The 11,682-nt window shown below is 45.0% G+C and overlaps 1 protein-coding gene across 1 annotated transcript in view; it reads left to right on the top strand.

Annotated features, from left to right (window-relative positions):
- Positions 1–1,414: 1,414 nt before the first annotated feature.
- Positions 1,415–11,682, top strand: part of LOC109516377 (oxysterol-binding protein-related protein 10) — a 34,212-nt gene continuing 23,944 nt past the window's right edge. Inside the window, exons 1-5 of the mRNA XM_019870889.1 lie at positions 1,415–1,989; positions 4,615–4,790; positions 8,313–8,392; positions 8,588–8,656; positions 10,432–10,629. Of these exons, the coding sequence (XP_019726448.1) occupies positions 1,718–1,989; positions 4,615–4,790; positions 8,313–8,392; positions 8,588–8,656; positions 10,432–10,629 (795 nt within the window). The 5' untranslated portion in view covers positions 1,415–1,717. The remainder of the gene's footprint in view (positions 1,990–4,614; positions 4,791–8,312; positions 8,393–8,587; positions 8,657–10,431; positions 10,630–11,682) is intronic.

Here is an 11,682-nt window from a genome sequence, read left to right as displayed (position 1 = left end):
GTCTGAATCTTGATAAATCTTTGTATTTTTGTGCTTCAAAGTTATCGATTGTGTCCGACAATGGGGCTGTCTGTAGATTTCCATCAGCGCACTGTTATGAAACGCATTCATCCGTATTCAAAATCTGCCATCACTGTAACGTGAACTCTGCCGTGCTGCAGTTTTTTTTTTTTTTTTCCAATAAGCTCTCAAAACGAGCCCGACCAAGCATTGAACGTCTGGTTTGCCGTATCACGTCAGGAAATGAAACCCCTTGAGCATGATTCATTAAGAGCTATGAAATATTATGCCAGAGAAAAATTGAGAGAAATAGGACTAGAATAGAATGGCTGAGAGACGACTTTTCGCCCCCTCATATTTTACCTTCAAAGTCGAGTCTTGTTCTCACTCTTTTATTTTTTCTATGGCGAATCGAGCATACGTTACCTTCTGAAAAGGTCGGCGGTGTTCTAAATGTCAAAATGTATTTGAAGAAAAGTGTGAGCTTTGTGCACAAGGTAACACGCTGGATGCACGCTAATAAATAAACAACAATATATGTTCACTTAGTAGGACATTTTATGGCCAAGTCGAGTTCAACTCAATTGTATCGTGAGACTTTATCTTCCTTTGTACTGTCCAAACACAATTTGGGATGTTGATGTTTCCAAACTTTTCACTGGTATGTTTTCCACAAAATAACAGGGGTGAGGGGGCAACTATCGAAAAAAGGGAAAAATCCAAAATATGAAAAAATATTGGAGGTGGGGAAAAAAAGAACAAAATCCACAAATGTGAAAATCTGCGGATGCCGATTGTAGCTTTTAAGACACAGGTGTCAAACTCAAGGCCCGGAGGCCAGATCTGGCCCGCCACATCATTTTATGTGGCCCGCGAAAGCAAATCAAACATGTCCACTTCCAGTGATGCTTGCTAAAATCTCTACCAAAATTTAAAATTCTCATATTTCATAAATTAGAGACATATTATAAGCATTTTCTTATGATCAAGCCCCTCATGACAGAAACTTATACAATAGTTGAATACATCGTTATTATATGGTTTCAGTCATAACGGCCCTCCAAGGGAAAAGGTAACTAAAATGTGTCCCGCGACAAAAATGAGTTTGTCCCCCAACCACTCCAGCATTTAAATTGCCCATCCCTGCTCTATAGTTCTGGCAATGCAAATTCACTACAACCCATGATGATTCTAAACACTTTTCATCATAGATAAACCGATCACACAAAATAAAGTAGGTGAACGACTTTTTGTTTCCATGCAGCGCAAGACTCTTGTTAATATTCTAAGTGGTTTTTGGCAACCAAACTGTGGCTGGAATCCAATTTTCGCACGATGATGTGGCTCACAAGGCTCCATTGTAACTTCCGGGGTGGGAGGCTTGAGTGGGCGTGTCTTTATGAAGAAAAAAAAAAAACTCTGGCTTTGGAGTAGCGGTGTCACACAAGCATCGCGCTACAGAAACTAGACAGCCGGGACTCGAACACCGACTTGGAAGATGTCCGTTTTTACACGCGGCGGTGGGCGCGCGCATCGACGTCACAGAGCGGTCACGACACGTCCACAGCTTTCGTTTTTAGTTGGCGCCCTCTTGTTTGCTACTTCAATGTGTTGGTGGTGAAATCCTTTCCACGGTTGCTTGGGCTCCATCCTTGCCCCCCTCCCCCGCTCCTCCTCCTCCTCCTCTTCTTCCTCCTCGTGGCGTCCCGTCATCAGCATGGAGAGGACGCCGAGCAGTCCACATCACGGAGGAACCAACAAATCGAACTCTTCTTCTTGTGACCGAAGCAACTCGTCGAGAAAAGCCGGCGGGCGGACGGCGTCGTCAAGCCCCGGCTCCGGTCCCCAGTGCGGCCCAGCGGGGGCTGGAGGCAGCCGGGGGGCTTTCTTGGGGAACGCTACCGGTTCTCAGCAGCACCAGGGTCGGAGGCGACAAATGGAAGGAGTTCTCAGCAAGTACACTAATCTCATCCAAGGCTGGCAGAACAGGTAAACAAAATCTCGCTTGGAGTTAGCTCACTTTTTTGGTGAATGGTTTGTTGTCCTTGTTGCACGTGAAGGTGAGGAGCGAGGGGGGCATTTAAATCCAAACTGTGCAGTTGGTGAGTTGGTAGTGGTTGAGATTTTTCTTTACTCGAATATTCAGTCCTCCAGACTTTTTTTTTTTTTTAACTCTCTACATTTGCATACAAATAGAGCTGAACTTCTTGCTCCTACTTTGTCAGAATCCTGGCATGATGAAATAGGGACTAGCACATTCGCCTTACATTATCTCAGATTGGGGTTTGAATCCTTCCCTTGAGACCTTAGCGTGTTCTCCCCGTGTTGGCGCAGATTCCAAAAACATGCACAGGTTTTTTTTCCCGACTCAAACTATGAGTGTGAATGGTTGTTTTAGTGTATGTGCCCTGAGAAGCTAAATCTTCCCCTTCCGTGGCCTTCTTAAAAGAAGCCATCTTGTCAAAATGGCACTCACAAGTTTACTTTAGAGAAGTGGTTCTCAACCTGGGTTTGATCGGACCCTATGGGTGAATCGGTCTCAGGGGTTCGACGGAGCCTCTGCCATGGAAGTTACGACACACCCGAGTTAACATGGAGATGATCAACTCAACATGCAGATGATCACATTATATGGCTTGTCCAATCAGTGCTAATGTAGTTCGCTCTGTCGTCATCGAGTGACTGTTGTGATAGTACATTGTGTGAATTATTCTTATTTTTTTGGGGAATTTTTTTTTAATACCTATACTATAACTATGTCAAGCAAAAAAAAAAGAAAGTGGTTGGATGAATATGTACAACATGGATTCACATGCATTACAAAACGTGATGGGACTCAGTGTCCTATCTGCATGATTTGTCATGCCAAGTTGAGCAACTCGAAACTGAATGAACACTTCTTGAATCATATTTTTATTTCCCTACTGTTGGGTTCGGTGAATGTGCATATGAACTGGTTGGGTTCGGTACCGCCAACAAGGTTAAGAACCACTGCTTTAGAGTCAGACATCCTCATTCCAAGCATCCTTCGTGCCAAGCAATCATACAACAACACCCTAAAATTATGTACAATTTGTCATTTCAAATCTTTTGATAAAATGGATCAAAGTGTGTTTTCAAATTATAAGTGTATTGAGAGCGCCGGGCCGGTTTGTGTAGTGGTGGGAAAATGGACCCGAGTGAAGCTAAATATGCTGCTGTGTAGGTGGCCCTCTACCAGTGTGAACTGTTGATAATGTTGTGGAAAATAATGTGCACGATTGTAACGGATCATGAGTAGATACTTGTCCTTTTTTTTTTTTTCTGTCTTTGACTGTTCGTTCATGATAAGAGCATCATTTGTTAGAGTGGACAAATGTGGCTTGGCATTTTTTTTATTGTTGTTCTTGTTCACGGCAAAGTGAACTATGGCTGAACGATTAATCGAATTTCAACCGATATTGCAACGGAGTGAACTTTTCAAACGACTGAAGCAACATCGACAGAATGTATGGCTCCTCCGCGACTTGTACAATATAAATCTATACTAGTGGAACCACTGCCGATTCCCCCGTGCGTTGATTCTAAATTTAGACTGCTCTCAAATGTTGAGGTGACGGGTGGGCAGCGGGGGGTTACATTTTGAGGGATGAATCATGACGTTGCTACGCCTCCTTGGTCGAAAAGTGTCAATTGAAGCTTCAGTGAGGGGTCCCTGTGGTGTGCAACCTTTTTCCTTTTTTTTTCGCCCACAGACCTGTTTACTTTCATCAATCCATTCCATCCACAATTTAAATGTGATTCTCATTTTGGGGGGGGGGAGTACTACATTCATACATCGATATTAAAATCAAATTGAATACAAGCGCTGGGAAAATTAATGCTAACAACGCTAGCTTTTAAAGCGTTTTAACAGGTAACATGATGGCTAACCTGTGTGTTGTTAGCATTGTTTGCGCAGTTTTTACTTTATTTTATTTTATTTTGAAGGGGGGGGCATAAAATCTAATAAATCTCAGGTAGGTAACACAGCCTGTGTCTCACAGGTCAGCATTTTCAACTCTGTTCCACATGAGCACGGACATACGGCCCTGTCTTTATTATGCTCGCGCCATTCATCATGTTTTAAAGTTCTGTCCTCTTGTTTAGCCGCAACGGAAAGACTGCTTGCAGGGGTCGACGGTAAAAGGCCCCCGCTCTGCTGACTAAACATGGGATTAGACTAAAGAATGTCAAAGTAGCCCCCGTATCTGTAGATTTTTGTCGATGCGGCGTGTTGGGACATTTGGATTTTTACGGATAGTGGCAGGGTCGAAAGGGGGGGTGGGGGAGCAGGTTTTGGACCATTCTGTTGAACCATGATGAGGCACTGGATTGCAAATCAATACTGCAATTGGACGTGGGGGAGCGGGGGGAGCGGGGGGGGCATTGATTATCAGTTCCAGCCAAAAGAAGAAAATGCAGGGCAGAAGGCGAGCGCAAGGACGACCACTGCAGTGACACTCTGGACTAGCAGAATCTTAAAAAAGTTCAGTGGAATATTTTGGTCACAGCCGAGCCCGTCCGTTCCTTGGTGGCCAGAGGAAATGAAATGCTTGCCCTCCTAACCTGATCTTTCTTTTTTTTTCCTCCCAGGTACTTTGTCTTAGATCCAGATTTGGGACTGCTGCTGTACTACGTGAACGAGCAGGGAATGAGCCAAAAGCCACGAGGGTCCCTCCCCTTGATCGGAGCCACGGTGACTCCGAGCGATGACGTTCCGCATATGTTCGTTGTCAGCGCTGTCAACGGAGAGCTATACAAACTCCGAGGTATGACGCCCACTCGTTTCCGAGCCGCTTTGTTTATGCCAATCTCAAGGAGGACGGTTGTGTTTTATTGAGGCGGTACACGTCAAGGTTTTTTTTTTTTTTTACTCGGATAGTCACATAATTTTGGTGAATTTGATTGGGTGTGATGCACGTCATGTCATGTATTCCATTCATAAATGTAACAACACCGTGCATTGAATCATTGCGGCTTTGATTGGCGGCGAATCAAGTGATCACGCCCACAACAGCGCAAAATGCCCTTTTTTTTTCTTTTAGACTTTACCTGGGCATGAAAATAGAGCCCATTAAGTCGTTCCTTGGCATGACTGAGGTTCACTTTGACAGACTGCGATGCAGTATGGTAGATCGATGGCTCGATGTTGGCATATGCCAATAAAGTTTAAAGAAAGACTCAATAGAAAAATCGTGGATGTAGATGTAACTTTGTGCACTTTTGACATTTGATCAGACATATTTGTGTTCCACAAATATGACGAGGATGGGAGGCATAACAGCGGACAGTTTCTGCTTTGGGCCTTTTCTCTCCCTGCCTTTTATTTTTTATTTTTTGGACTGTTGCTAAACTCTAACCACTGGAACCGGTATGCCCCCTTATTCTCTTAGGGGAAGGATTTCAAAACAAGAAGAACTTGGCCTATATTCCCTGAATAACTCGGCGGTGCGTGGCTATTGAGGGAAGGCGAATCAATGATCCCACCAAGGAAGTAGCCAAGAAAAAAAAAAAGTATTTGATACATCTTAAACAAAGCACAGACAGCTTAATGCTTGATCAAGCGTCCCAACAGGTAGAAAGAAAAAAAAGGAAATGTTTGCTCAACAAGCAGGAAAGTATGTCGCTCACATGTGCCGCCTCAACATTCAGTCATGAAGATTAGCCATTGTGCTCAGATTTGGTTTTGGTTACCATGGGAACCCCCTGAAATCCTACCTCGGGAGGGGCAGAGCGGAACTTTAAAGTTCAGCAAGGAGTCATTTTCCCCCACTTTTGCCGGCTTACGTCGCTTTTGATGCGGGTTGCCGTGTGTATCATCTCGCTGGAGTGTCATCGGCTTTCAAATGCTGCCTTTCGTAGTTCTGACTTTTTTTTCTTTTTTCTCTCCTAACATGCTTTTCTTCTCACTGGCGCGGCCGTAAGAAGATACGTATCCGATGCGTCGCTAATGCAAGGCCTCCCTTGAGGCAGTCAGCAACTGACCGCCGTTTGACCACATTTCTCTTTGAATGCACGAACCCGGAATTGTACTCATGAATGGTCTCCAACAGCCCGAGGGTTCGTCTGACTTGACAACAAAGGCACGAGTGACAGTTAGAAGCCACGGACAATCTTGCTTCGTACCGAGCAGCTTTGATTTAATCCGGCGCGGATGCTCAGGTGCCAAATGAATTTATTGGTCACACCGCTACAGTTAGTGAATGAGATGATGCACGTCTTCATGTGACATTTGAAGGGGACTTCGGCAAATTTATTGTCATGCTGGTGCGTGTTCCACTGGGCGTGACTGAACTGAAACTGGACGTTTATATTAACCCTAGTTTGGTCCAAAACTTGAAGGTACGAGTATCCTGCATGGGGGGAGTGAAAAGTTAAAAAAGTTTTTTTTTTTTGAATGTGTTTCTTTATGCACCTTATACAGCTCTAATTTTGGGTACAGGGACATCGTGCACAACTTTACTGAAATATTAAGCGCCTCATAAATTAATTAATTTATTCATTTATTTATTATTATGACTAACTGCGCAGCGGTGGGTAAGATAGGTGTTGGTAATTTCATTGACGGGGGGAGCATGAAGGTGGATCTGACGGCGGGCGGGCTGCTCCACTGAGGGTGTGTTTCCAGCCGACTCTCATTCCCTTTGAAATGTGGTGCGCTCACAGTCCTGCGCGGCGACACGACACCATTCGCCGTGCGAAAGAGGGCGAACAGACAAGGGGAGCGGGGAACAACGACTTCAAAATGTCCGTGGAGCTCGGTGTCGAATGTTGTGACAGCGGTCCTCCAATCGCTGTGACATTGTCTGACCGGGTGTAAATTTCGATTTCGTGGTAATACATGAGGCGGCCCGGTACTCCAGTGGTTAGCGCGTCGACCTCACAGCGCAGAGGTAGCGGGTTCAATTCCAGCTCCGGCCTGCCTGTGTGGAATTTGCATGTTCTCCCCGGGCCTGCGTGGGTTTTCTCTGGGTACTCTGTGTTTCCTCCCGCATTCTAAAAACATGCATGGCAGGCTGATTGAACACTCGAAATTGTCCCTAGGCGTGAGTGCGAGCGTGGATGGTTGTTCGTCTCTGTGTGCCCTGCGATTGGCTGGCAACCGGTTCAGGGTGTCCCCCACCTACTGTACAAAGACAGCTGGGATAGGCTACAGCACCCCCGCAACCCTTGCGAGGATAAAGCGGATCGGAAAATGGATGGATGGATGGTAATACATGAAAGGCTGTGCCAGATAAGAATGTTAAAAGGTTACGCAAACTTTGCCGGAAAAAAAAAAAAATCATGAAGGTTTTATGATGGTGACGGTTTGTTTTCACTCCATTGTAATAAAGCCGGCTGCAATTAGACACTGATTAACAGAAGAGGAGTCCCTTAATGTCGACTGTCGCACAGTTCTGTGCTTGTCTCATCAAAAATGGAACTCTCATGTCAGAATGGCCGAGCTCTCGTTTTTTTTTTTTCCTAATTATTTCCATCCGAGCGTCTGAGCCAGCATGCCGCGAGCAAGCAAATTGTGAGCAGGTGCACATCAGCACATAGCATAGCCACACTCCGATTATCTTAAAAATCCCAGCTAGGCTTCCTCCTACCTTGAAATTGGCTCTTTTTGAGGCTCACCTTCCCGGTGTAGAAAGAAAGATTTTATTTGCGGTTTTTCCGAGAGAGATTGTCAGTTTCTCCGCGTTTGTAGGTGTGACAAGCTCACGCTGAAGTCTCGGTGCACAAAATTAGCGCCCTTTAACCAACGACAAAGGCGAAATCAGCAAAACACATTTTAGCGTTCCAATTTGAACGGACAGATTACGTTTGCTGTAATTCCCGCGAAATGAGGTGCGATTGCTTCATTCCACAGTTGGTTGCTCCAAATATTGTACAACATGTTTACGGGTGTCATTTCACATGAAAAATAAAATGAGCAATTATTTTTACATTCATGAAAGTAGCATGGTGGAACACCCTCCAAGCCCCCACACCCCCAAATGTGATTCGATATTCTCATTCAAGCCATCTACTTAAGGAAGAGCTTTCTGGAAATGAGGAGACTTGTTCCAGCTCGTCCCGAGCTCTTCGGATGATCCTTAATTCAATTCCCGAGGTTCATCTGCGCAATTGCACCCGTGTAAAGGAAAACGAATGGCATCCATCAGTGGATACGAGGACTTCTTTTTAGCAACATCGCGCGTCCTGACTTTGAACTCCTGTAAGAATTTATTGCATGCATCGGCCGTAAAAGCCCGTCATTTAACTTTGAATTGTTTTTTTGTTGTTTGTTTTTTTTTCTTCTTCAGCCTCTGATGCCAAAGAGCAGCACTATTGGGTTAGCCAGCTCCAAGCGTGTGCCAGGCGACATTCAGACTGCAGTGCCAAGGTAAAAATAAACAAATAGGCCACAAATAGCTTCCGCCGCTCAACAAATGTCTTGTTCAGGTTTGTGAGTTCAGTGCTTTGACACTCGACAATCAACGGCCTGTTTGTGAAATCTTTGCACTCCATCTTCCTTTCTTTTTTTTTTCTTTTTTTTTTTTTCTCTTTCTTCTCCCGTCCGTGTCTGTGTGGTTATCAGGTCAGGAAGTTGAAGGGCTCGGATGAACACCTGAGTGCAGAAGTATCCGGAGGAGGACAAGATGTGCTGGTGAGTCACGACAAAATAAACACACATACCGACTTTCTTATTAAAGATGCACGGTACTTCATTTCACCTCATAACGTCTCGTGTGTGTGTGTGTGTGTGTGTGTGTGTGTGTGTGTGTTGCGATGTACTCTCCTGTGACGGCTCGTATTGTCACGCGCTTATTAAGGATCATTGTTTAGCTTTTCTCAAGACCAGACATCTGCTGGGCCTGATGGAGGTGAATGACGAGGAGGAAATAAATCTGCCAAACAACTCAAAAGTGTAATTCTGTCTTGCCGTCTGCACGCTGCATCTCGAGTAGGCCCCCCCCCCTCCCCCCTCTGATTGTTGACTGCTACTCTGCCTACGTGGATGCTCTGCTACCTCTTGGGTGTAAAAAAATATATATCTGGGGCAGAAAAAGGAAATTGTGGGGGTGCTCGTCAGGAGAACTAACTTGCTGTTTGCATTGTCGTGGAAATTTAGCGAAGAAATTGAAACGGAGTATCAAATAGGCAAATCCATGAACTGATTAAGAGGTACGAGAAATGGCATGAAAGAAAAGTGCAACATACTGTCGCTGTTAAATGCAACCGGGGATGTTTTCTTGGTACTTTTACCGTAATCTTTGCAAGAGCCAGTGCTTCAATTTATAGAACCGGCCGCTATCGGAAGTATCAGGACCCATGCTTGAAACCACTTTTCGAACCCTCTGCAGCACATTTATCTCCACATTGCTTTGATATCCAATGCTGGATGTAACAAAGCAGCCCCAGAACATTTTTTGTCATGCATCCTTGTTTATGATCATTAAACTACAGTACGTTTCCAGTAAATCTCAACAGTCTTGGCAGCCACCAGATGTTCCAATGGTCAAAAATGTAGACGGTACACTTATGTAAACAGGGCAAATTAAGATCAATCGCTGATAGTCAAAGATCCTTAATCACCTGCTTAGTTTTGGGATTACTGCAGAGCAAGCGGCATGACCGTCGCTGATTGTTTGCCCATCAGTGAGCAGTGCTGTGTTGTGCAAGCTTGATCAATTTTGTTTTCACCGGCACTCTAAACCAGACCTCCGTTATCTAGGAGCAGATCGTCTCTGGTGCCCTGTTTCCCTGTCCACTGAAGGGAAAATAAAAGACAGACGTGCGAAGATAACTAGTTTGAGGTGACTGTGTGGTTTTTTTTTGCACAGAGGGAGTCACGCTGATAAGGAAAGTCTCACAGAGAGGGTCAAAGGAAACATCAGTGAATAATATGGATTGAAACTGTGGATGAGTCATGCATATTTACATTTGCATAGTGTTGACTTGATTGAGAATGCAAAAACGTACGGAAACAGTGACCAGTTGGGACGTTAAGATTTTAGAGAAGGGCAATTTAATTTCACCTCGCGAGATGAGTGCTTTTCGGTTCATCCTTAAATTTCACCTAAAAGCCCCGAATTAGAGATGTTTGATACCACTTTTTTCAGACTGATACCACTCATGAGTCGTCACCCAATAACATTCCCAAGTCCCGATATCACTTTTTTGTCCTTTGTGATGCATGTTAGGATGTCAGATAATTTTTGTGAGGCAAATGGATCAGTCGTTGGTATCGGCATCCGTCGCGAGAACCCGATACGTTGACGTAAAGCCGGTATCGGCCTAATATCTGGTATCGGTACTCACAAATCCGTCATAAATACTCATGAGATCAAAAAGAGAAGTCAATAAATGCACAAAAGACAAAAAGACTGTCTCAGACGTTCATTTTCTGTATTTTTATTTATTTTTTTGTCTTTTCTTTAGGGCTCCTCATCATCTGGTCGCAACCGTAGCTTCTCCCTCCTCCCACACCTCACGCCGACTTCATCACCGGCTTCTCAGAGGCAACTGGCCCACACGTCTTCGCCGGGCAACATCGTCACAATCACGCATCACAAGTCGCCGGCTGCGGCGCGGCGGGCCAAGAGTCAGTACCCGGGACGGCTGATGGAGGTCAAAGAGGTGTGTTGCCCAAAAATATGACACGGTTGACCTGAAATCCCCAAATTGCTAAAGGTCTTGTAAATGATCGCGATGATTTCTTGTCAGGCGACACTACGAATCATGCGCCAAGCCGTCTTTATGATCTTTTTACGACAGCGGTTGTGTAAAATTGGGCCTGACTCAAATCACTTGTAATGGAAGCTCAGATAAGGAAGCATTTGAAAGTTTCCCAGTTTGACTCCATCTTGTGCGGCGCTTTTCTTTTCAAGTACTCCTCCGGCCACCCTTCAAAGTCGCGCGGTCGCTCGCACCTTCCGCCGGGCGTCGGCAGCATCATCTCGCGAGGAATATCTCCTCCAAGTGATTCGCCGCGTTGACAGAAAGAGAGCATCTTGCCGTCAAGTGAATGCAGACTCCTTTCTCATCTCCGCCTCCATTTCGCGTCAACCTGCTGCAGTCTGGGTGAATACTGAGCAGATGGCGTGTTCATTAAGTAAAACAAACACTCCTCTGGTGCTTGTGTTTCCACGTCAAACCCAAGGCAAAAAAAAAAAAAAAAGTCCTTTGTGAATTGTGATTCACCCTCTGTTTGGCTTCACACTCGCCTGACCTGATTTCTACTGCGGCTGCCGTCGGGAGGGGTGATGCTGACCGTGCAGGAGTACGCGTCTATTGTCGTTTCTATCCCAGGGCACCATCAAGAGACAAAAAAAGCCACCGTGTGATTTTTATGGGCAAATTTTACTGTTAGGATGTTGCGTGGCACATTTTCTGGTCACGTTCACTCTTGCTTGGCTCCTTCACGCAGGCGTGAATTTGGACGTGGTTTGTCTTGTCAGCTTGACCTTCAGCCACTTTCACTTAACCTTGCAGGCAGAAAGCCAACACTGATGCACAGTCGGGTTTTCTGCTCTCTTAACTCCACGGCCTATTAAATACGCACAAACAACAACAACAAAAATGCTCACGACTGTAAGTCCCATTTCCATTTTATGGGGAAAATAATAGCCGCCGCTTAATGACGAAGGAAATAAATTACACAGCTCATGATTTCTGTGCCCTGAGAACCAT

The sequence above is a fragment of the Hippocampus comes genome, unplaced genomic scaffold, assembly GCF_001891065.2.
Source record: "Hippocampus comes isolate QL1 unplaced genomic scaffold, H_comes_QL1_v1.1 scaffold35, whole genome shotgun sequence".
NCBI lineage: Eukaryota > Metazoa > Chordata > Actinopteri > Syngnathiformes > Syngnathidae > Hippocampus > Hippocampus comes.
The sequence above is the reverse complement of the archived record's forward strand: the minus strand, read 5'-3'. Positions and strand labels throughout refer to the sequence as shown.